General features: G+C 40.4%; 1 protein-coding gene across 2 annotated transcripts in view; it reads right to left on the reverse strand.

Annotated features, from left to right (window-relative positions):
* The window catches only part of LOC126184548 (paired mesoderm homeobox protein 2-like), a 508,494-nt gene extending 490,774 nt beyond the window's left edge, over window positions 1-17,720 (reverse strand). For both annotated transcript variants that reach the window (XM_049926974.1, XM_049926973.1), the window contains exon 1: window positions 17,311-17,720. In XM_049926974.1, the coding sequence (XP_049782931.1) occupies window positions 17,311-17,440 (130 nt within the window). In that variant the 5' untranslated portion in view covers window positions 17,441-17,720. The remainder of the gene's footprint in view (window positions 1-17,310) is intronic.
* Between the last annotated feature and the right edge of the window lie 8,326 nt (window positions 17,721-26,046).

A 26,046-nucleotide genomic window follows, 5' to 3' on the forward strand; every position in this document is an offset into this window, starting at 1 on the left:
GCGAGAGGGCTGTACAAGCAATGATCACACGCACGGCACAGCGGACACACCAGGAACCGCGGTGTTGGCCGTCGAATGGCGCTAGCTGCGCAGCATTTGTGCACCGCCGCCGTCAGTGTCAGCCAGTTTGCCGTGGCATACGGAGCTCCATCGCAGTTTTTAACACTGGTAGCATGCCGCGACAGCCTGGACGCGAACCGTATGTGCAGTTGACGGACTTTGAGCGAGGGCATATAGTGGGCATGCGGGAGGCCGAGTGGACGTACCGCCGAATTGCTCAACACGTGGGGCGTGAGGTCTCCACAGTACATCGATGTTGTCGCCAGTGGTCGGCGGAAGGTGCACGTGCCCGTCGACCTGGGACCGGACCGCAGCGACGCACGGATGCACGCCAAGACCGTAGGATCCTACGCAGTGCCGTAGGGGACCGCACCGCCACTTCCCAGCAAATTAGGGACACTGTTGCTCCTGGGGTATCGGTGAGGACCATTCGCAACCGTCTCCATGAAGCTGGGTTACGGTCCCGCTCACCGTTAGGCCGTCTTCCGCTCACGCCCCAACATCGTGCAGCCCGCCTCCAGTGGTGTCGCGACAGGCGTGAATGGAGGGACGAATGGAGACGTGTCGTCTTCAGCGATGAGAGTCGCTTCTGCCTTGGTGCCAATGATGGTCGTATGCGTGTTTGGCGCCGTGCAGATGAGCGCCACAATCAGGACTGCATACGACCGAGGCTCACAGGGCCAACACCCGGCATCATGGTGTGGGGAGCGATCTCCTACACTGGCCGTACACCACTGGTGATCGTCGAGGGGACACTGAATAGTGCACGGTACATCCAAACCGTCATCGAACCCATCGTTCTACCATTCCTAGACCGGCAAGGGAACTTGCTGTTCCAACAGGACAATGCACGTCCGCATGTATCCCGTGCCACCCAACGTGCTCTAGAAGGTGTAAGTCAACTACCCTGGCCAGCAAGATCTCCGGATTTGTCCCCCATTGAGCATGTTTGGGACTGGATGAAGCGTCGTCTCACGCGGTCTGCACGTCCAGCACGAACGCTGGTCCTACTGAGGCGCCAGGTGGAAATGGCATGGCAAGCCGTTCCACAGGACTACATCCAGCATCTCTACGATCGTCTCCATGGGAGAATAGCAGCCTGCATTGCTGCGAAAGGTGGATATACACTGTACTAGTGCCGACATTGTGCATGCTCTGTTGCCTGTGTCTATGTGCCTGTGGTTCTGTCAGTGTGATCATGTAATGTATCTGACCCCAGAAATGTGTCAATAAAGTTTCCCCTTCCTGGGACAATGAATTCACGGTGTTCTTATTTCAATTTCCAGGAGTGTATATCTTTTTAGTCGTTCAATCGACACTTGTCGATATATATCTTTTTAGTCGTTCAATCGACACTTGTCGATATATATCTTTTTAGTCCTTCAATCGACACTTGATTTTAAATTATTTTAAGAGTATTGATCAAAAAGACCAGGACCACCGTGTACTTAAATCGCAGATGTTCATGCAACATCTGCGGTTTAGGTGCGTCACACTTTTATTTGAAAAAAGAAAAAAAAGACAAGAGATGTTTTTCTTTCGGTCATATTTACGTTGTCCGCCGTTATAATTGAATGGTCAGCCTCTCTGGCTGCTTCTGGCCGTTTTGTTTAGGACACGGGTTCGAATCTCAGTACAACACAGGAGTTTTCCTTGGAAGGAGAACTGGAAAGGGTTACACTCCGCCTCGTAATGCCAACTGAGCAGACGTCTTTTGACACCACAGCAATCCATACCGTTTCCAATGACGCCGCTGGCAGTGGCTCACACAGCGGTCGGTCGGTTCCAGTCAGCCCATCAGGGAGATTTGCTTAGCATAGTACCTTTAACGGTGATGAAAAGTCCTCGGAGGGTAAACATTCATTTGCTTTAAACAAAGTTTCCTTCCTTATAACACCGTAGGTTCGGTACCACGTCCAGTTTTCGTCCTCCTCTACAACTGCATTTCGAAAAGAAACAACAAGTTTCCGAAATAATCTGTTATTCTACGTCATCACGCAGCAAGACATGCTTCCCGAAGCGCTGCCTCGGGTGTTGGTGCAGATCTTCTACTCCTAATAATTTTGTCTGTGCATAAAAGCTCTATAAGTCCATAGTACTGAGATCAGCACCTTCGGGAGGCTGATCCAACACATTAACGTCTCCGTTCATTTGGATGTTCATTGTCTTCACAATAGCTGTATGGACTGGGGACCGGTTTCCCGAAAATCTGAGACGAACTGAAGGTAGCTTTATGGTCTCCAGTAGTTGATGTTAGTAATCTCTAGAAAGTGAATCGTAAAGCTTCCACAAGTCTTAGTTCCACGTGAGCTCCCGAGGCCCACCGCGCGGCGTCGATGGAGACGAGGCGCTCGCCAGAGCTTAAGTCTTGGTGGTGACTTAGCACCTATGTACCACATTTTGAAAATGTGACTACGCCTATTCAGGCTGTTTAAGTTTTATTTCTAGACCATACACACGTAGACGTATTATAGAATGAGGTTTATCTTCTGAAGAAGGCTCAATTACTTGGGCTGCAACCTAGGTAAAGGTTGGTTTCATTACCGCAATTGAGGCTGATAGTTTCTTATATATTAGATTATCACGATTGCTGACTGGGATGCAGTGTTGAAAGTATTAGAAGTATGAATCTTGTGACAAGACAAGAGAGACGAAGTGCTATAACTGGGGAGAGCACTTCCTTCGGCACAGAAGTCATACTCATTCCCAAGTATATGCTATGAAAAATTTGAACACAGATTTTATTCATGATATCGCTGAAATTTTAATTTTAATAAACTATCAGTAATGTCTTTTTTCGACGATTGCGTTATATCAGATACCTGGGCTCAATTTATGAGTATTTTGGCCCTATTCATAGGTTCTACAAACGCAGCTGTTGAATTTACTACTTATATGTCAAACATAAAGACTTCAAATAAGTTTTTAGGCTTCCGGTTTTACCGGGATCCTCACAGGATCGCTTTGTTGTCCGTCTGTCTATCTATCTGTTCGACTATTAAGATCAGTCTTTCTCAGGAACGGACAGTGGTATCAAGTTGAAATTTTTGTCACATACTTGTGTGAAAAATTTAAGCTTGTAAGTCAATGAAATCAAAAGATACCGCCATTTATGTCACATATTTCTATACTCGCAATATTAAAACCTATAGATGAATTATCTACAGGTATGTCGGGCCTGGTGACCTAGCGCTAAAGCACGCTAAAGCTAAGTCATGGCATCTAGTCTCGGTCGGTTCACGTATTTTTCAGTCTTCGTTCGAATCGCCAGAAACAACACGTGGTTCGGATTCCACGTTAACCCCCCGTCGTAATTTGACTAGTCTGACTCGTGATGACAATTTTAGACCAAACATGAGGATCTCAAGTCAGATTAGTGGAAATAAATTCGGGCCAAGCTTATACATCACGAGTTACACTCTTATGGACGAAAGTCAGACCACACGTAAATATCGCGCGTCAAACTCATGAGACTAGCACTTGCCAGTGACAATTGTGGTTTACTTCTCACCATTACGCAGCGAGAATTGGCGACAATTGATTAAATCGAAGTTACCAAGTCAGCACGCTAGTGGTTTTGTACTATCATTTCTAAAGAAAAATTTAATAAATTCTTACATAATGTTAAGAGAGGGACGTTTACAGGGAAGTAATGATCAACATTCCAATGATAGCGAAGTGACTGTACTAAACAGAGAGCGTGAAAAACATTTAATTATAGGTGACTATAGTGAAGAGGAAAATCCTATATCGAAAACATTTGTATCGTGGACTCCGAAGCAGGCAGAAAACACACCAAACATTTGGAAATATTCAAAGACTTGTGAAATAAACGCATCTTTTTCAAATCATTTGAGAGAACATAAACGATAATTTTTCTGCGATGTATGATGACAAATTTTGGGAAATATTTGCTACGGAATCAAATCTCTTCGCATGTCAAGTAATAGAAAACGAAACGTGGACGACACTTGTCACCCTGTGACTTTTGACGAAATGAAGGCCTACTATGCACATTTTGATGGCTCAAGTCAGAAAAACGAATATCTAAATGTACTGGATTAAAAGACCAATAGTAGAAATGACACTATTTAAAATAGTAATGCATTTTAAAAGATTTAAGCAAATGTCGAAATTTTTCCATTTTTTCCATAATGAAACTGCTGACATTACTGATCGGCTTAGAAAAAAAAATGGTTCAAATGGCTCTGAGCACTATGGGAAATCTAAGGTCATCAGTCCCCTAGAACTTAGAACTACTTAAACCTAACTAATCTAAGAACATCACACACACATCCATGACCGAGGCAGGATTCGAACTTGCGACCGTAGCGGTCTCGCGGCTCCAGACTAAATCCCGTAGAACCGCTCGGCCACACCGGCCGGCTTCGGCTTGGAAAGATAACTATCATCACCCTTTGGAATGAGCAATTTAAATTTGTATACCGGATTGAAGCATCGACTTACACTTTTAGCATGTTAACAATTTCATCCATCGAAAAGAGCGTGATTTAGATTAAAAACTTACAAGCTATGTGAGGAAAGTGCCAGTTTTTGTTATGGTTCCAAAATATATACCGACCAGAACAAAACTACGGAATAATAGTGCATCAGAGAACGTTCCCATGGAGTTTTCAAAATCGCAAATGAATAAGGGATATAACCGGCCGGAGTGGCCGTGCGGTTCTCGGCGCTACATTCTGGATCCGCGAGACCGCTACGGTCACAGGTTCGAATCCTGCCTCGGGCATTGATGTATGTATTGTCCTTAGGTTAGTTAGGTTTAAGTAGTTCTAAGTTCTAGGGGACTGATGACCTCAGAAGTTGAGTCCCATAGTGCTCAGAGCCATTTGAACCAATAAGGGTTATACCTTGTTTATCGACAACAGGAACTCCTCCCCCAAACTATTTTTAAAATAACGCCAGTAAAACACGGATGTTATCAGGTCAGTACGCAGCAACAGGTTTTATATGCCACAAGATGTTAAAAAAATAGAGAAAAGAGAATATTTGTGAAGAAGTTGTAATAATTTGTTGGCTCTGTGATGGAAAGACAAGCGAGACGCTTAGATCAATCAAACCTGGAAGTATAGAGATGGTTGAACATATAAACAAGCACTTCAGAAAAAAAACCAAAAGCATCCTCGAATAGGTTAAGCTAATGTTTGGAATTGATTGTTAAGATCAGATGTCGGCTTACTTTCCAAATATGAGACAATGTCCCCAGAGAAAACCAAAAACGTTATTTTTTATGTCAGGTATGGCTTTCTTTATGCATAAAACATTATACGGTCAAAGAAAGGAAACACATGTTGATTACCGAATAAATATATCTGAGCTAATTTCCAAAAATCTCCAGTTACCGGACTACGAAAACAGTGCAAAACCTTCACTAGGTGAAACACCTCTTCGACTCCAAGCGCAATATTGGGCCCTTCTCCCAAAACATGTCGACTCGACGCCTGATACAAAACACTCAACAAGGATATGAAATGTCTGCATAATACAAAAAGTGCGAAGCGAAGCGAAGTGGTAATGAAAGGAGTGTAAAGTGGAGTTACACCTTCAAATGGTTCAAATGGCTCTGAGCACTATGCGACTTAACTTCTGAGGTCATCAGTCGCCTAGAACTTAGAACTAATTAAACCTAACTAACCTAAGGACATCACACACATCCATGCCCGAGGCAGGATTCGAACCTGCGACCGTAGCAGCAGCGCGGCTCCAGACTGTAGCGCCTAGAACCGCACGGCCACTCCGGCCGGCGGGAGTTACACCTACCTCACTGGTTTCGGAACTACCATACCATGCAGGACTACCGATTTTTTGAGTTGTAGGTGTTTTCCTATTAGTAATTCGCTCAGGAGTAGCATGTTTCCCCTGAATTTTTTTGTTGACAATATCCCTTTTGGCTTCATGTTATTAGATTCCTTCTGAAAAAGTCACTCATGAAAGCGCCCAAGAAGTTTATAATTTCTATTAAAATATTGTTTATGTATAAAATCTTATGTACTGATGTATTGAAATAGCGGTTTAATATACAGGAACAAGAATTAGATTAGTGTATACGTCCACAAGAGCAGTATTGGGTGAAAGAAATAAGCTTGTAGCTACATAGCACATATCCATATTATGCGGACAGTATATCATGGCAGTCGACCGGGACCGTAACCAAAGGAGAATTGGACTCCCCAAGGGAGAGAAGAGGTGCGGGGAATAAGTCCCGCCTCTATTTCGAGAACTGACATAATCGTCACAGGGATTGCTGATTCCTTTTGTTGTGATGAGATTTTCATTCGAAAACCCTTTATGCACGAGGATTAGTCTTTTCGCCCACTTTAAAATAAGAAATAAAAACAAGCCATCCACAACACAAAGCAAACTCAAGTACACAAAGCGTTTGGTAGTGGATACAGAGCAATGGTTTGATGCAGTCGCAGCGGTAGTTCAGGTTCGACCTCTACTGGTGTTTCACGCAACCATGGTTATAAACAGACCCCTCCTAAAACTGCCATGACACTGTCGGCATGATACTGTATCTCGGCTTGTACTGTAACTGTCTCGCGAGTCACACTGGTCCGTTTAGCTCACGTCGTCTCCAACCGCTTGGGTACAGATTTCGTAGAACTGCTTGGTACGGCAGTAGGTTAACCTATGGGTCTCCTTTCCCCCAAAGGATAACTGGGTTACGTTAGAGACACGCAGGTAGCCGAAGTGGCATTCAGTAGACTGACCTGCACCAGCCATTGCGCCACACGAAATTGTTATAATTGTTATTTATTATTATCTATATACATAATTAAGTTCGTAAAGAATCCTCGGATCGCGGGTCCAACTCGCACTGGTCAGTTCTTTTTTTTCAAGGAACTATTTTAGGTGGCAGATTACAAATGTTTAGCAAAGTAGAGTATGAGCAGAAATATTTCATGGTTGAGGTTAGGTTTTGCAATAATTCCTCCTTATACTGCTTGAAATAAGTTATCTGCAAATGGTGACCATGACATTAACGTCCTCCGGCTATTTACTACCAGTTTCAGGGTTTAAGAGTCGTTGCGAAGCTCAAATAAATGAAGTAATTCAGAGCGGTTTTTGATATGAGGTATTGTCTTCATAAATAAATTTAATTTTGATGTAATTGATGAATAATTCGGGATGTCCATATTACATTGAAAAAAGTTCCTGCCTATAGAAACAACTAAATAAATTATTTGCTTCTAAAAATGTCCAAAAAGCAATAAATTCTTCTTGCAAGCACACCTGTAGCAGAAACCGAGTGAAGAGATAATACTAATAACGACAGTGATAACCGAATTATCTTACAGCTTCATACACTGAAGCGCCAAAGAAACTGGTAAAGTCATGCGTATCCAAATACAGAAATCTGTAAACAGCAGGATATGGCGCTGTGGTCGGCAACGCTTATATAAGACAACTGTCTGGCGCAGTTGTTAGATCGTTTCCTGCTGCTACTATAGCAGCTTATAAAGGTTTAAGTGACTTTGAACGTGATTTTATAGTCGGCGCACGAGCGGTGGGACACAGCATCTCCAAGGTAGCGATGAAGTGGGGATTTTCCCTCACGACCATTTCACGAGTGTTTCGTGAATATCAGGATTTCGGTAACACATCAAATCTCCGACATCGCCACAGACGGAAAAATATCCTACAAGAACGGCATCAACGACGACTGAAGAGAATCGTTCAATGTGACAGAAATGCAACTCTTCCGCAAATTGCTGCAGTTTTCGATGCTGGGCCATCAACCAGTGTCAGCGTACGAACCATTCAAGGAAATAACATCGGTATGGGCTCTCGGAGCCGAAGGCCCAATCGAATACCCTTGATGACTGCACGACACAAAGCTTTACGCCTCGCCTGGACCCGTCAACACCGACATTGGACTGTTGATGACTAGAAACATGTTGCCTGGTCGGACGTGTCTCGTTTCAAATTGTATCGAGCGGATGGACGTGTACAGGTATGGAGACAACTTCTTCAATCCATGGACCTTGCATGTCAGCAAGGGCTGTCCAATCTGGTAGAAGCTCTGTAATGGCGTGTGGCGTGTGCAGCTGGAGTGATAGATAAGACTCTGACAGGTGACACGTACGTAAGCATCCCGTCTGATCACTTGCATCCACTCATCTCCATTGTGCATTCTGACGGACTTGGGCAATTCCAGCAGGACAATGTGACACCCCCACCCCAAGTCCAGAATTGCTACAGAGTGGTCGAGGAACATTCTTCTGAGTTTAAACACTTCCGCTGGGTACCAAACTCCCCAGACATGAACATTATTGAGCATATCTGGGATGCCTTGCAACGTGCTGTTCAGAAGAGATCTCCACCCCCTCGTACTCTTACGGATTTATGGACAGCCCTGCAAGATTAATGATGTCAATTCCCTCCAGCACTACTTCAGACATTATTTGAGTCCATGCCACGTCATGTTACAGCACTCCTGCGTGCTCGCGTGGGCCCTACACTATATCAGGCAGGTGTACCAGTTTCATTGGATCTTCAGTGTACTATGTAGTGGCAATTCTCAAACTCAAAAATTTGTGGAAACAGTGACAATTTTCAAACTGTTTCGAATTGGAGGTATAACGGCAAGAAGCGTCTTTACACCCCTCCCTCTAAACATAATTTCTACGTTAGATACACGCTGATAATTAATCAGTGAACAGAGAGCCAGTGTTTCTTCACCGTGCACCATGTCTAATTTTAAGCTCCTTTTAATCTCTTCACTGCCAATCCCGTTAACAGACGGGACGCGAAAATTTCGGTAGATTGCTGTTCCCGTCATTTGATCGGTACGATTTCTCTCGCTTTTATATACGTAATCACGTATATCTACTGGTGCGATCTATTTTCATTATGTTGTGAGGGAGATCGAGTTTGTAAAACAGCCTATAGCAACGGAAGCTGTTCGTTCAGTACGTAAAGAAACGAAAGACATGGCTTCACGTTTTCTTAGGCCGACGAACTTTTGGGCTAACTGAAGAAAGAATTCGTTGACGGTGATAACGAGAATGACGTTATCGATGAGTCAGATGATAATACTGTCTTTGTGCAAGAACAACTACGTCAAACTTCAAGCGAGTACTTTTCGTTTTCATTTAGTAAAACGTATGCTGTAACAACTGTTTGTGCTCTTTTCGATGTTTCTTCATTTTCTGTACCAGGAAACAATTTTTGGTATTTTTTATAGGTTCAGAAAATGAGGTCAGTGATTGTGCTAAGAATATAGAACCATGAAATATCAGTAGTAACAATACCGAAAGGAGACAGAGGAAGGGACATCACACAAAGAAGTTATAAAATGTGAAAAAAAAGTAAAAATTTACAATTATGGTTTCAAGTTGTGAGTTTTTAAGTGTTGAAAGTATAATATTGTACGAGACTGGTAAAGAAAAATTATTTTTACTCTGGTAAACTTTTTTTTGTAAGACCTACAATTCGTTGCCGGCCGGAGTGGCCGTGCGGTTCTAGGCGCTACAGTTTGGAACCGAGCCTGCCTCGGGCATGGATGTGTGTGATGTCCTTAGGTTAGTTAGGTTTAATTAGTTCTAATTCCAAGGCGACTGATGACCTCAGAAGTTAAGTCGCATAGTGCTCAGAGCCATTTGAATCAACCTACAATTCATTAAAATATATGGAAAACATATATTCAAAGAAACTGGAAACATGTCCTCCAGAAGAAAAAAATTGCAGGATGTCATAATAGTTATAATCACAGTTAAATATTGGCTAGTTTTTTAATAAAAAAAGTATTAAAAATGCTGCCATTCTAAAAAAAAGGCAAGGTTTACGTGGCCTGCAGTCGAAGTATTAAAGCTATTGTCACAAAAATTAACCATAAGAGATGAGCGGTTAAAACTGCGTTATAAGCTGGTTTCGGTGATTATTTCAGCACGATACAAAATATGATTAAATTGTAGGGCTTTTGGAGGTACTGAGTATGTTGAAAGTATGCGTTAATTAATTTTAGGTTTTGCAAAATATATGGAAGTTTACCAGAGTCAAAATAATTTTTATTTACCAGTCTTGTGCATTATTCTACTTTCAACAATTAAAAACTCACAACCTGGATCCCTAATTATAAATTGTTACTTTTTTACATTTTATAACTTTTTTGTGTGATATCCCTTCGTTTTGGCCTCCTTTCAGAATTGTTAGTAAGTGAAAGACGATCTGGTCGAAAAGGATTACAACAGAGCCAAGAAACAAATGTGTTAAGCAGGCTGGAATCCACCTCCAAGGAGTCAGGAGTCAGAAGTCTCATACAGTGTGTCACATCTCCCGCTAAAAGACAAATCACGAGCTTGCCCGATGGTGGTTTTAGTGTTCTTGTTGATTAATAAAAGTTTGGTGTGAGCAAAGTATATGTTCGATACCCACTTATACATCCATTTTTAACAGACACTAGCTGACCTCCATCATCAAATGAAAAAGGTCGGTTTCGATTGTGGTTCGGAATCCGCATGAAACCGACGAGGGCAAGGTCAGTCATGATAGACGGGGACGTCAAGGCAAAAAGAAACGCTATCACCACTCAGCTTTCTTAAGCTAGAAATATATTTTATTTAATGAACCAATCCTTAAGTAAGCTCACAGGTCACTTATTTCTTATTTTATCTGATTTTGAGACGTTGGAAATTTTGGTGCTGAACTGGGATTTGAATTCGGGGTTTGACCCTGTTGATACGTTAAGTTCCATAATTTCGTTGTTTCACTCAAGATTAGAAACTTCTCTATGTCTCCACTAACGTCAGGAATCTGGTCTCGAGTACTGGTCTGTCATAAAATTAGTCGTTATTTAACTTCAAGCTCTACCAAGTGCACTCCGAACTACTGGTGAAAAATGATTTTGATTTTCATGGTCGCAAACTCGGAGGAAGCTGAAAACCTGACAGATGGTAGAGTTCGCAGGTGGAAGCTTGTCGCTTGATATGCTGTTTAGCGATGGAGGTACCAAGTCTAATTCTTCGTACTTCGTCAACAATAACGATAGGTGCCGGCTTCAAGTTCTATCCAGAAAACGACCTTTTTATCACATCTCTTTAAGTTGAAAGTTTTTATCACATCATTTTAAGTCCAGACACGCCACTCCTAGCTACTGCCTGAATTAAAGTCAATAATTAACGTCTCTTCGTGTTGAGTCAACAATGACAATACGTGTCGGATTTGACTCTGTCAATACAGGACTTTTCATTACATCGTTCAAGTCAGACATGCTAGCCCAAGCTACTGGTGAAGAAAAATTCGACAGTAACGTATGTTCGTGACTATGAGTGTCGGATTACACCCACAGTCAACAGTGAACATTTCGTTGCTCCGTTTCTATTCAAATATGCGAATATCTCGTTACTGGCGAAAAACTGTCGCTATTTAACGTCTGTTCGTGGCTAGAAAACAACGGCGATAGGTGACCCGTTCGAATAATGGTGGAGCACAATATATTTTATCGTCATTTATTTTCAGGTTCAAACTTGCTCACTGGTATTGGTGAAAGCTTCGATATTTCACGTCTCTTTATGCCTAGTCGGCAATGACGCTTGGTGTCGTGGTCGAGTATCGGACAGGCACCACAGCTTTGCTTAGTTAGCATTGACTATAGGTGCTAGCTTTGAATCCAGATCCAGAACAAGATAGTTCGACATTTAATTTAAAGTTCAAGAATGTGTACAAGTTACTCATCTTGAACACCATAGATATTCAGTCGCGCCGGCCGCGGTGGTCTAGCGGTTCTGGCGCTGCAGTCCGGAACCGCGGGACTGCTACGGTCGCAGGTTCGAATCCTGCCTCGGGCATGGGTGTGTGTGATGTCCTTAGATTAGTTAGGTTTAAGTAGTTCTAAGTTCTAGGGGACTTATGACCTAAGATGTTGAGTCCCATAGTGCTCAGAGCCATTTGAACCATTTTTTTTTATTCAGTCGCACATCGTGATAGACAACGAAGGTGGTAGGTGACTTTCGAAGTGCGCGTAGATCCAAGTGTCGTCAGGAGTACAGCGAAATTACTAATGATGCGCAGTAGGTGTTGATGTTTCCATTGCGCTTTCCGCTGTTAATCGCACTTTTGTAACTGGCTAGTTAAACAGTTTATGTAAAATCACATGTCATGCAAATGACAGTTAGTCGGCGGTTGGAAATCCTTTTAGACAGCAAAAGTACTTTTAACTGTCATAAATCTTTGGGAATCCAGATTAGCTTTCAAAACCACTTATCAATAAAAGTATTTAGTTTTGACTGAGAATTACAGAGTGATTTGTGTGACAGACTTGAGGGTGTTAGTTGTCCCAGATGCTAAATGTCACCTACTGTAATCAAGTTGAATTTAAGAAGTGTGTCATCCCTAATAACATGGTTCAAATGGCTCTGAGCACTATGCGACTTAACTTCTGAGGTCATCAGTCGCCTAGAACTTAGAACTAATTAAACCTAACTAACCTAAGGACATCACACACATCCATGCCCGAGGCAGGATTCGAACCTGCGACCGTAGCGGTCGCTCGGTTCCCGACTGCAGCGCCTAGAACCGCACGGCCACTACGGCCGGCCCTAATAACATGTTTCCTAATATTTGCCATATGGTGGTACTGGTTCACATCTGCACTGATTGTCATAAAGAGCAGTGTTCTCTTGTGGTAACCGTTTTATATGGTCAAACGAATGTACCGCAAAGAGATTAGAAGACTTGCACGAAAGGTACGTTATGTTGGCGGCATGTAAAGCAGGTAGAACGTAATTACGGTCTAAATGGCTCTAAGCACTATGGGATTTAACTTCTGAGGTCATCAGTCCCCTAGACTCAGAACTACGTAAACCTAACTAACCTAAGGACATCACACACATCCATGTCCGAGGCAGGATTCGAACCTGCGACCGTAGCAGCCGCGTGGTTCCGGACTGGAGAGCCTATAACCGCTCGACCACAGCGGCCGGCAATTACGGTCGTTTGGATACATTTGAGCATGATAGTACATATGCCTTCAACTCACAAGACATGTCAAGTCGAGAATGAAGGTTTAAAAATGAGTCTTACGGTTTCGGTCAGCTATATTTTATGAACTCTTAAGAGAGCGTAACAATTCACATTTTAATGCTTGAAGGTGAACGTAGATGCAGTGTAATAAACGTGTTACAAAACATATGTAGAGGAAAATAGTAGTTAGGCGGTTGTAATAGTAAGTAGAAAATGAGTAGGAAGTTCTTTCTATGCTCCTTTGTACAGCCCGATTTCAATGACAACATTGTCGACGGAACATCAGGTTTTAATCTTTCTTCTTCTATCTACAGCGTCAATATGATCTATGTGTGTGGTTTCCTGGTTACCTGTTTCAGTTTCAAACTGTTTATTTTATTTATTTGACGATAATTACGGGGTTCAGGCCCTGTCTCAAGAGTGCCTATATAAAAATAATACATTATGGTTGAGCCTTTCATTATAAAGATACAAATTTTGTATTATATTATAACAGCATTATGCTGCCATTAATTTACGTGCTACGCTACAGAAGATTAATCCCTACAAAAAGCAAAATATGGTATGAGCTATAAATAACTATGTAATTTGCAAGGAAACGACTTTTATTCGTCACGGGAATGAAACAGGTATCATTCGTCTGAAGGCAGTGAAAATGCGCAGAAGGAATAATAAATATAAACCGTACACTATGAATAAATATTATTTATTTGATGCACCTATGAAAATCACGGCGTTTAGCTTATTTCTTCGCTTAAGATCAAGTATAGATACGGAACAATATGGGAAGCAGTGCGATTGACACATTACAGAGAGTGATATTTAACGAATATCTTTATAATGAAACCCACTCGTTACGAATTAATTTTACACAGGAACGCCTGAAAATGGGGCTGTGATTCGTAAACTAGTTGCGAAGAAAATGAAATATAATAAAACAAAATAAAAACTTGTGTAACTGCAGCACAGCTGTGTATAAAACAAATACATAATCAGCTAAGGCCACGCGATTACAATTCTCCGTCGAAATTAGTGCAGGTCATGAAGTATGTATGCAGACTCTTAACAGATTAATTCTACAAAAAGTCACCATGAAACATTGATGATGTGACTGTATTGACATTTGAGGCAACTTGTATAATCAGCCTGTCACATTAGCTCAATAAAAGATCGCTGACCCTAAAAATCTGGAAATTTAAGATTCAGCGTCACATGAGGAATGAACTTACAGACGAAACTATGTCCACCTGAAAAAAAATCCTAGATGCATTATTGTCGGAATTCCCAATAAACTGCGTATTTGCCGAAAGCGGCTAGTGTAATTATGCCACAGGGTGAAGGAAGGGAAGAAAATACTACATCTAATGCACTGTTGGCAGTGTGAATGAATTTTAACGGTTTTTGCTTAATGTAATATTAAATGGTAAGAACGTGAGTCCAGTGTCTTAACACCGCAGCACACATCATGACGATGTTGAGAAAAGAATAAATAAATCATGCTCCAGCAAACATAAACATTAAAGTAATTAGAGTAGTACGTGTCGGATCACCAAAAACGATATATTGCCAAGAGAACAGTCGCTGATAAGCGAAAGGGAATTTCTTTAGAGGAAATCTCTACGGCGTGCGTCAAAGCGAAAATATATCAGCTGTGTGAGTTATTTTTTTAACATTCGCCACCTCTGTCAGAGTCAAGAATAGCAATTATCTGTGTTTCATATTTAATGACTCTACTTCTGCGTTATTCATCCACTTCTCGTTTGAACCTCAACCGCTTAACACCAAAACAATTATGTTTGTTTCTTTTTGTTTTGACCTATCATTTACTGTACATGGCTCAGTGACTAGATATGGAACACTGTTTCAGAAGACAAGTTTGAAAACGGAAATGAACAGCAAGCAGTTCTTCGTGTTATATCATCTCGCCGTAAGCTCGGAGAAACCTAAGAAAACGGGATCACTGATACACAAACTACGATTTATTCATGCGGTTCCTGAAATGATAACAGGAGGTTAATCACAACTGCACCCATTGTTACACATGGGATTAAATACGAAAGGCTTAGTCCTGATAATTATCGCTAACACGATATTTAGTTTACGAAATATTCTGAAAAAATTGTTGAGTGACAATTGGATGAAGATCTATAATTATTTTAATGAACAGCTTTCATCAAAATGATCCCATGGAAATATAATATATGCTAATGCTCCTGAAGAACCGAAACGGTATGTATTGCTCCAATGGATTTCAATTATAATATGCGTATCTGACACACTCATTGCGTCTGCACCAACGACTTGTAGTGGTATTATTTTTCGTCATATGATAGTATTACTGAATAATGATAACGGCGTGATAATGGCTAATGGTAAGATGCGGACAAGTCATTTGGGAGTTATTGAACTACACATAATATTTAAGGTGGTATGAGATGACTGCTTCTATTAAATCCTAAGTGGGAATAGTTATAGACTTGTTTTAAAGAAGCCATAAATTCAAAATTTAGCTAACTAACGTTCTTTGCCACTGTCTTTCTACCGGAAATCGTTGATAAAATGTAAAGATCTGTCCTGCTCTTGAAAACAGGCTGAAACGTACTGTTGACAAGCACATTCTAGTTTTACTACTTATTTGATGCTTGTAACTCATTCGTCGCTGTCATTTATGAAGCAGTCAAATACACGACGAATACGACGCAGTGAAAAACGACTGAAACACTTTAAGAGTCTAATTCTTGGTATAGAGGAAACTGCAAAGTGTTTCAAATTGGGCGGATAGAATTTACTGTGGAAATCTGTTACACATCGCCCTGTTGTCTGCGACAAGCATGTCGCACTTGATTACCACCAATTATGTTACCCCGTAATAAACTATTTCTTTACAACTAAGGTAGTCCCTCACAGAAGGCCCCTTCGTGCTATCGCAAGTCTAAGAGCTGACGTGCTGTAAAAAAGCTTGCAATTACTTCGACAAAATCGCCTAGTTATTTACAGACTGGGGAAAAGCAGGGAGAGACATCCTTTCTTACCTTGCAGTGTCATTTACCAATGCGAAAACTGTTCAACAAATTATTTCGTTAAACATAAGTAACATGTAAACATGCACGAAAATTTCTGACCTCACATGCTATGACTCATTATCCTTTACCGAATTTTCATATCCAAAAGTTACACATACCAAAACATTTCTATTATTACTGAAACGGAATTTTCAGGTTTATATAGGACAATAAATGCTATGAATGCGTAACAAGAAAAATAAGTGTAGCTTTCTTGGTTGCGGCCAACAAACTAGCACATTAATGTGTGAAAACTTGTGCGGAGTGTTGATGATATGCGGTTCAGTGTGTTGCCAAGAGTCCACAAAATACAATTTGACGTGAACAATCTCCTACGTTTACACTATTGCCTGTGATGAGTTCTTCCACGTTGAAACACGCTCAGCTATTCTGATGTGTTGCACTTTAAGCATTCATTTGAAGATGGGTTAACGGTGGAAACTGTACAGTAATGAAAACAAAATACAGGGATGTTTGATTTCATGCAGTGACAGCCAGTGTGGTAAAAAGTTATCTTTAGGACAGTTTGTGGTAGATGAGGGCGCTGCTGCGATCATAAAGATTACACATTGTCTTCTCTTTTTTTTAAAGCTAGATATTTGTTAATAATTAATGTAATAGATATGCGCGTACCATTTATATATTTACGCGCTGTAAACTAATAAAATACATAAATATATGAAAATACATGCACATTGTTGCTTAGTTTCCAGTAGATGGTTTGACTTAAAATACAATGCCACGATGGAGTTTCTTTCAGTTGTTAGAATATGTTACTTGAGACGTGTACTCAACGCGCAAATTAAACCAAAGCGCTTACCAGCCGTTAACATATTTCTAAAACGAATATTCACTAGGCTATTTTGTATATGTATTCCCAAGAAACAGATTGTAGGCTTAATCGTTTTCTAATGGGATAGTTCTGAAAATTGACTTTATTGCTCCTTTTCTTAACAGTTAACGTTAATGATTAACACTATTTTACGAATATGAGTCGACAAATGTAATTTCAAGAAATAGAAAATCGTTGAGGTGAACATAAGTGTCAATTTTTTTTCTCTGTTGGTGTCTGCATAATGTACGTCTGTTGTAATTTACTTGCAGTACTACTAAGGTGATATCAGGCGTTGGAATGTCGTCCACGGGAAAAAGCCGCTAGCTATTTAATTAGACACACTGTAAATTTAAGTTATTATCTTACCTGTATTGGTGGGTTCGTTTCTTCGTTTGTCGCACTCCAGCGCTAGCAAATTGCTCACGGAAAATCGTCTCGCGTTGTCGGTCGCTGATGATGCCGCATCTTGCAACAACATTCCACTGTAGCTCATCATCTTGCCTCTGCGGATTTTACGACTTACTGCGGCATGGCTCACGGTTTAGAAATTACAAAAAAAAGTGGTCGAGGCTGTCGATAGCGAAAGAAACGAACTGTCATACGAGTTCGAACTAATCAGTCTTCCTTCTCTAAGAGTAAATGCCAAACCACAAACGGACGAACGTCTGTGAGAGATGTGGTAATACGCGAACGATTTATACAGTGTTGTCAGTGGCGACAAGTGATCCGTCGTCAAATTACTGAAATGTAGCGAGCTGGTCCGATGCACCGAAGAGGCAGGCGACCGAAGCGGTTGTAAGGGATACGAGTAGGAGTTGCGACGGTGATATCCTCCCCCACTCTTTTGGGCGCCTAGGCTCCGCCTCCCTTCCCAAACACGTGCTCCTCGCCACAAAAACAGTATCAGCCGCCCCTCCCTCCCCTTTTCTCTCATCCCTCCTTTCCGCGGCAGACCGCTGGACCATAGAACACGCCTATAGACATATTTTCTAATCAGCGCATCAAATGGAGTTGTAATAAATTGCTAGATAATTCACCTGCGGTGTGGATATGCTTATTGCTCGAAGTAAAGAGGCGCTTCAACACTTCTGTTGCAGGCACAGCTTAGGTACCGTGAGACATACCGTCGGGCGTCAGACTCCGAAACGGGGTGAGCGGTGACGCTCGATTATAACAATGACGTGTTGCAAAATAGGTTCGTTTTACCTGCAGTAGAATATTTTCGCAGTCAACCGTAGTTCTTGTACGTAGCCTTAGAGCACCGTTGCAGGTATGACAGTCGATTTTTCTCTGGTATGTCCTTCGTGTACATATCGTATTGTTGTACGAGTGTGTAGTGTGGTCCAAAAAAATGGCTCTGAGCACTATGGGACTTAACATCTGTGGTCATCAGTCCCCTAGAACTTAGAACTAATTAAACCTAACTAACCTAAGGACATCACACACATCCATGCCCGAGGCAGGATTCGAACCTGCGACCGTAGCAGTCGCGCGGTTCCGGACTGAGCGCCTAGAACCGCTAGACCACCGCGGCCGGCTAGTGTGGTCCACTAAGGGGTTTGTGTACATAGCAGGGAAAGTCACAAAGCTGTAAAAAAACCGTTCATACTACTCCTCAAAGATAATAAAACTATTTAATTTGTGATCTGTAGAAGAAAGTTATTGACGAAAGACTAACCGAGGAACACTAGAGAAAAAAAGAACAAATCAAATCTGATTTTGGGAACTGGTCGCTGTGTTAGTATGTAGATGTAATTACCAAACAAAAAAACGATCGAAACGATTATGATGGCATTTACTCCACTGCCTGCATATAACTTTCCTGAGCATACAGCCATTTATTCGCTATGTAACCACATCAAAACATTTCAAGGTACGGTACCATGGCTTCTGATAACTGATGGTACGTGAATCGGTGTATACTTTGCTACCTAATTTATGCTCCTAACTATTTTACGTGCACACATATAGGAGCAACTACGATACTTCAAATGGTAGTTTCCACATTTTAGTGTCATTCGGGAACCCTTCAAAAGAGAAGTGTTATGATATGGTGCTTTTATAAATTTGGAGTGAAGCTTATTAGAAACAAAAGTGACGAATCTGATAGATGTCCAGGCTAAGAGTGACGACAGGATGTAATTTTTCGGATCCACTATCTGATGTTTACACGGTGAAGCGAGTCAAAATGCTGAGGTCACGGGAATGAGTCCCGCCTTAGACATTGGTGTGGATTTAAAATGTGCCGTTACACTATATGTCTTTTGTGGCAAACGGGACTAGATCAATTTGAGGACTAAGAAATACCGAAAGTAAGAACTAATGAAGTTGGTGTATGGTTACATCGTCAAGAATTAACTTTTTTCTTAAAAGCGGAAATTTGCACTGTGCCGGAATTTTGGATCCTCACATTTAACACACCGTCTGCTTATTTTTGTAAAAAGTTTTACCGCAAATCGCAACAATGATAGTATCCCTATACTCTCTATTCAAGAGTTCTCTAATGTTGTTAAAAATTACACAGTTCAATTCTGGCAAGTAAAATAGTCAGATATAGCCATCGGATAGATAACTATTCTCTCCTTTGCTTAGTAGTTCTAGTCAAGAACATTGTTTCATCATTTTGAACACTTATTGCAATATTATGGGAACCTCGCTACATTGAACAGTGTGTGTGTGTGTGTGTGTGTGTAAGCTATGTTTGAGCGTTATCCTCTCCATCACAGTCTGCAAGCCTCCTAATGGTGCGTGGCGGAGGGTACTTTTTGTACCACTGACTGAGCCCTCCAACCCTGTTCTACTCGCGAATAGCGCGTGGGAGGAATGACTGTCAGTAAGCAACTGTATTGACTCTAATTTCTCGAATTTTCTCCTATTGGTCATTACGTGAGTCCTACGTGGGAAGAAGCAATATGTTGTCCGACTGCGCCGGCTTTTGTGGCCGAGCGGTTCTAGGCGCTTCAGTCTGGAACCGCGCGACCGCTACGGTCGCAGGTTCAAATCCTGCCTCGGGCATGGATGTGTGTGGTGTCCTTAGGTTAGTTAGGTTTAAGTAGTTCTCAGTTCTAGGGGACTGATGACCTCAGATGTTAAGTCCCATAGTGCTCAGAGCCATTTGTACCATTTTTTTTTGTCCGACTCTTCGCGGCAAGTGCTCTCTCAAAATTCCAACAGTAAATTTCTCCATGATACACAACGCCTCTCTTGTAAAGTCCGCCAATGAACTTTGGTGAGCATTTCCGTAACTCTCTCATGCTGGCTAAACGATCCCTTGGCGAAACGCCCCGCTCTTAGCTGGATCTTCTCTATCTCTTCTATCAGTCTTACCTGGTAGATATTCCAGATTAATGAACAATACTCAAGAATCGGTCGAACGAGCGCCTTATAAGCCACTCACTTCGTGGGTGAGTTAAATTTCCTTAAGATTCTACCTATGAATAGAGGTGTGTGTGTGTGTGTGTGTGTGTGTGTGTGTGTGTGTGTGTGTGTTGTTCTTAGCGTTAGTTAGTTTAAGTTAGATTAAGTAGTGTGTAAGCCCAGGGACCGATGACCTCAGCAGTTTGGTCCCATAGGAACTTACCACAAATTAAAAAAAAAAAATTGATTCTTGTATGTGATTTTCCCACTATTTGTTTTATGAGGCCATTTCACTTAAGGCCTCTCTGGATAGTTACTTCTAGATATTTTGCGGTAGATATTATTATTACCATTAGAGATGACACAGTGATTAAGTAACTGGACTTGAACGGGAGAGAAATTAAGTTCGGCCATCCATATATACATTTTCAGTGGTTACATCAAATCACTTAAGGTGAGCGCCAGCATTGTTGTTTGAAATTGCTACGACCGACATTCTGTCTTATTTTTATAAAACTGAACAGATTTTTCATCCGTAATAATCACGCTGTCAACAGGACGCTTGATTCGATTTTTGTCTCCATCCTTCCCTACCTACAACCTATTCGACTTTACTTCCTCCCTTCATCGTTATCAGTGCCTGGGAAGAATGATTACATTCACTTAAAATTCAAGTCAGTGGGTTAGATCTCTTTTAAGAACAACGTATGGCAATGCAAGTATTTTCATCACGCAAACGACAGATGCACGCGAAGATCAACGACGTTGGGGCTTTATAAAATATGCTAATGTTATCTACGTGTCAACTGATGACAGTGTATGCTTCTTAAACACGCAGACCTATCTGTCAACTAAAATTACTTATGCACTCTTATTCCCGTCTAATATTAAATAGATTCCTGAGCCTGTTCCTTGGAACATTGAAGCACACTTGCCGTCTGCATATTGATGCCTAGATTTTCTTATCATTTGGATATCTATTGGTTATAGCTTATGGGTATTTAAATAAATATCTGTATCACCAGAAACGATGTTATGAGATCATATTTACTAATTTGAATTTTGTAGATAATAAATTTCTGTCCTAGCAACTTATATGGTTACTGAAAGCCACTTTCTCAAAAATATTGCTACATATTTCACAACCATAATTAAATAAAAATAAAACCTTATCGAGGACCTCTATCTCAAATCAGTATTTATTGCGTGAAATTGAGCCCATCTTAGTGTTCGTAAAACGACTGTGGAACTTTGAACAGAATGAAACACTACGGAAATGCGTTCTATGTGTAACTGTGGAACAGTTAGCGGTTATGTGTGTTTTTGCATTGGCAATATTATGGTGTAAATAAGTACCTGATGGGTTCCTCATTAAAACCGTAGTTGCGCAACCGAGAAATTATGTAAGTTTTATATCGTTGCAGCATAATGCAAACTGCCACAATTTCAATAATAGTAAAATTAAGCAATTCGTGTTTAATATTCATGTACATACGGACAACGCAAAGACTCTGGTCTATGACGTTACAAGGGACAGAGAAAGAACTAGATTTCTATGCGTTGTTTTCTTTATGTGCGGCAAATGTATTTCTCCAGCGGAATACCCCAAGACAAAATAGGCGATCAACAAGACCTCATGAGACATCAGATGAAATGATTGTACTGGGGAAGGTATTAGATTGCTTTCGTGGAGAAACTGAAGACTAATATTGTCAGTTATAGTCATTTACATAGTCAGAAGTCAGATAATTTGATCTATACCAGCTAGCAGAACGTATTGAGCCAAGTCTAAGTGTAATATGCAGTTACCACTACATATGAATGTCTGTTATTAAAGAGTGACGGAGCTTTGCATCGTATCTAGACTAAAAATAAAAAATTTGTCTGTGATAATATGTGCCATTTCGTTCACTCCAGTAGGGATTTATTTTGCGCGCAATGACCGGTGCAAGCAACAAATCACGAGCATTGTTGGTCCTGTGAGAGAACAATGATATTGCCATTGAACAATCAATATACAACTTTTGACAAAGGTGTACCGGCGCAGTTAGAGAGTATAGTTTGATTACTAGAACTGTACAACAATCTTGTAAAGCTTCCACTTTTCCGACGAAATTTAAAAATTAGTTACCGTCACTGGTCTTTCAACTCACTAAATAAACTACAAAAAGTTAATGCTTCAGTTATTATACAGAAAAACAGTAAAACGGGCAAAGCGAGTAACGGCATTCGACATACAGTGATGGGTCTAAATCAGGGTGTTTAGAAACGGACCCATATGACCGATTCTTTCTTTATTGGCACGTGATCCCTTCATCATATAATATCCTATGGTCGTATTTTTATATGGCACATAATTACCAAACAAAACAAGTTGTTTCATTATACAAATTCGTAATTGTTTGAGAAAAAGTGATTACAGATCAAAGAACTATAAAGCCATATTCTGCGTACATCATTAAATAAGAAACATGATGAATATTCTAGTTATATGCATCAAGTTAAATTTTCAGTAACAATAGATTTTATCTGTTGCTCAGCGCGTGATGAAGGTTTAATTTCTGTTGGAAGTGTTAAATAATTATTTCTATCTTCATTGGGACGATTAATAGCAATGGAAAATAAATATCAGTACATTGGGTGGGAAGAGAGCAGTAGTATCTTTCGGTGTTCAAATAACATTCGAAGCTGAATTTTCACAGTATAAGCTTATACATTGTATTTGCTCCATGACTTTTCATGTTGTTATTATGGACTTCCATTAACTGTATAACTTACGTTCAGTAGATATTTCATCAACAGATCATAGATAGTAGCATTTACTCGCTGAAAAGATATCTGGTTGACCACATATGATGCAGTCGGTCGCTCCTCGTGACCGTTTTCTGATAGACCAAGATTTTCAAACACTTACACGTGCACTCTTAACGAACTACCATTTACTGTTCGGTAACTTCGTTGATACACCATTGAAATAAAGTAAAGTATCGTCACCTACAACAGTTCTGTTCACACAGCGAGATACACTATTTTCGAGTGTTTGGACATTCATTTACATCAAATGCTACAGCGTTCCACTTGCTTCTCTGTATAAATGGGTGGCAAATAGCTTTAATACTGAAACTTGGTGGCAGATTAAGCCTGTGCGCCAGACCGGGACTCGAACCTGGGACATTTGTCTTTCTCGAGTATGTGCTCTACAGGGTGCGATCGACTGCCTCACATGCAGTCCACCAAATATCTTTTCTTTCAAATCAGCACGCAATCTACAGCAAAAGGAAAATATGTTCTGGAAACTTTGATTTTATTTTACATAATCGATGAGACTTTCTGTTACAGAAATTTAGAGAGTATCGTCAATCCTGAAACTAAACAGCACGGAGTGGAGCAAGGAAATAGGTATATTTAACTTATTTTGACATCCATAATGTTAATTCCGTGTATTATGGTATCTGAATTTTTTGTTTACTTGATATCTAAGGTTCAAACATAACTCAAAGTTTTTTACTTAATCTGGGTTGGGCAAATGCTGGAACATTAATTCTGTTCGGATTATTAGAACAGCAGTGTTCCAGTGAGGTAATATGAAAAGGGATCAAACTCTTGAGCTTAGCTTTTCCTCAGCGACAAAGTCATTAGTGACAGATCACTAATTCAGTTGAATATGAAAAGGGGAAGGATCTTGTTGCACTTTATTATTCCGACATTTTCTTAATATATTTAGGAAGAAGGAAGGAAGAGTACTAATCTTTCGTTTATCGTTAGTTATGGAGCACGAATTGAAAAGAGACAACGATGGAACAGGAAATCAGCCGTGTCATTTTCGAAGGAATTGCTGCGGCATTTGCCTTAACTAATATACTGAAACCACGAAAACTCTAAATTACAATACTCACGCAGGGATACAAATCACTCTCCTCGTGAATCAGAGTTCATTTCGTCAGTCACCTCTCAACCACTCTTGGTGACAGAATCTCATTCTCCTTCACCTCTATCTCGCATGCTAACGGTCGACGTAGCGCATTATACGAGCAGCTAATTTGTTTTGATTTAGATAAAATAAAGGAGTTGTTCTGAGTTATCCTTGAGTGCCATTTTTAGAGAATACGAATTTTTCGTGCTAATTGCCTGAACGGCGATACTTGGGGTTGACTGTAGTATGTGCACTTCTTATCAGAAGTGATTTCTCGTCATAAAACTCACTTGAACCTTTTTTAAATGATTTCGTGATGCGTTTACCTGATATTTTCTTTATCTGATGTTCGTCGCATGATTCAGTTTTTGGATACTATCGATCGATTATGACACCCATATTACTGTAGTTCCCACACATCCAAGGGCGTAAAAACACATCAAGTTTTAATGTTTACAGTCTTCGTAATCCTGTGGACCTTTAAGCGGTAGTCGTTCAACAAAAATATTCTTAATGGAGACTGGTCTTTCAATACTTTTCTCCGCTTTACTTCTTTTTCATGACATGGTATTGCCTTGTTTCTGCACTCCAGACAGGTTAAACGTAGTCCTCCCTCCTTTCCTTCCTTCAGATATCTTTCACATCTATTCGTATACGTCCAGTTTCTACGATTCGCTTCGATCTTAGCATCCAGAAGCGTAAAATAGTTCACGTTTTGCTGTAATGCAAATTAGTCTTTCCTCCAATTCTCGCACTGGTAGCTCGCTTCAGAAATACACATTTCCTGTTCTTTTGTTTCCGTTACGGCATGAACTTTCGTAGCTTCAGATAACTTCTAACACAAAATCATCTTTAGCAATACTCTGTTAAATTCCTCATATTTCCTCAGCTGCGAATAAATTCTTATCCAACTTCTTTCTGAATGTTTCTTTCAACAACTGTTTTTGCAACCGAAAACTGTTACTTTATTGCAGAAATATGCTCCTTGGCCATGTGAGCCATCTTCAACCAGTTTTCTACTATCAACAGGAAAGCCTAAATATGGATAGATATTAACGCATTTGCGCCGTCATTATAAATATAAATGTGTAAACCTCTGTTGACAATCATAATACTCATTTCTATTCATTATAGAAAATCAACTGACGATGCGCGAGATAAGCATGAAAACATATATGAGTAGTAAAGACAACAAATTTCAGTTGTTAAGACGGTTAACTGCTTAAAGAAATATTCACACCAACATAAAATAACATTTCATTAATTTGAGAGTGTGATATTAATAGCATCTGTTGTATAACAGTTATGCTTATCAACAAGTTTAAACACCTACAGCCAGTAATAATAATAATAATAATAATAATAATAATAACAGTAACAATAATAATCATATGCATAACTTGTCAGAAAAAGAAAGAATTGCGTTTGAGGAATTTTGTTGTTTTGTACATAATTAAGTACAGTTTAGGGTAAGAACGAAATAATGTTTAAGCTTTTGCTACTCCCCGTTTCGCATTTTTGTGTAAGAGGAGTTTTCGCTCTTTTTTATTTTTGTGCAAGATCCTTAACGTGTGTATTATTCTACGAATTAACTTTCGGGACATTCTTACGTTGCACCTACAGAACAACTTACGCTTATTATATACTTCTTCATTAAATGTTCGCTTGCAGGCACGCTTATTTGATTTCGTCACTTTCTGACTCAATGGATCTGGTGTGGGAGGCCTTAGTTTGTTTGTGACTAACGTGTCCTGGTAATTTTCTTCTCTGTTAGCACGAACATGTTGACACTACAGACGAAAGCCGATTCCAGAACAGTAAACAACAAACAC

This window comes from Schistocerca cancellata, chromosome 4, assembly GCF_023864275.1.
Source record: "Schistocerca cancellata isolate TAMUIC-IGC-003103 chromosome 4, iqSchCanc2.1, whole genome shotgun sequence".
Classification (NCBI taxonomy): domain Eukaryota; kingdom Metazoa; phylum Arthropoda; class Insecta; order Orthoptera; family Acrididae; genus Schistocerca; species Schistocerca cancellata.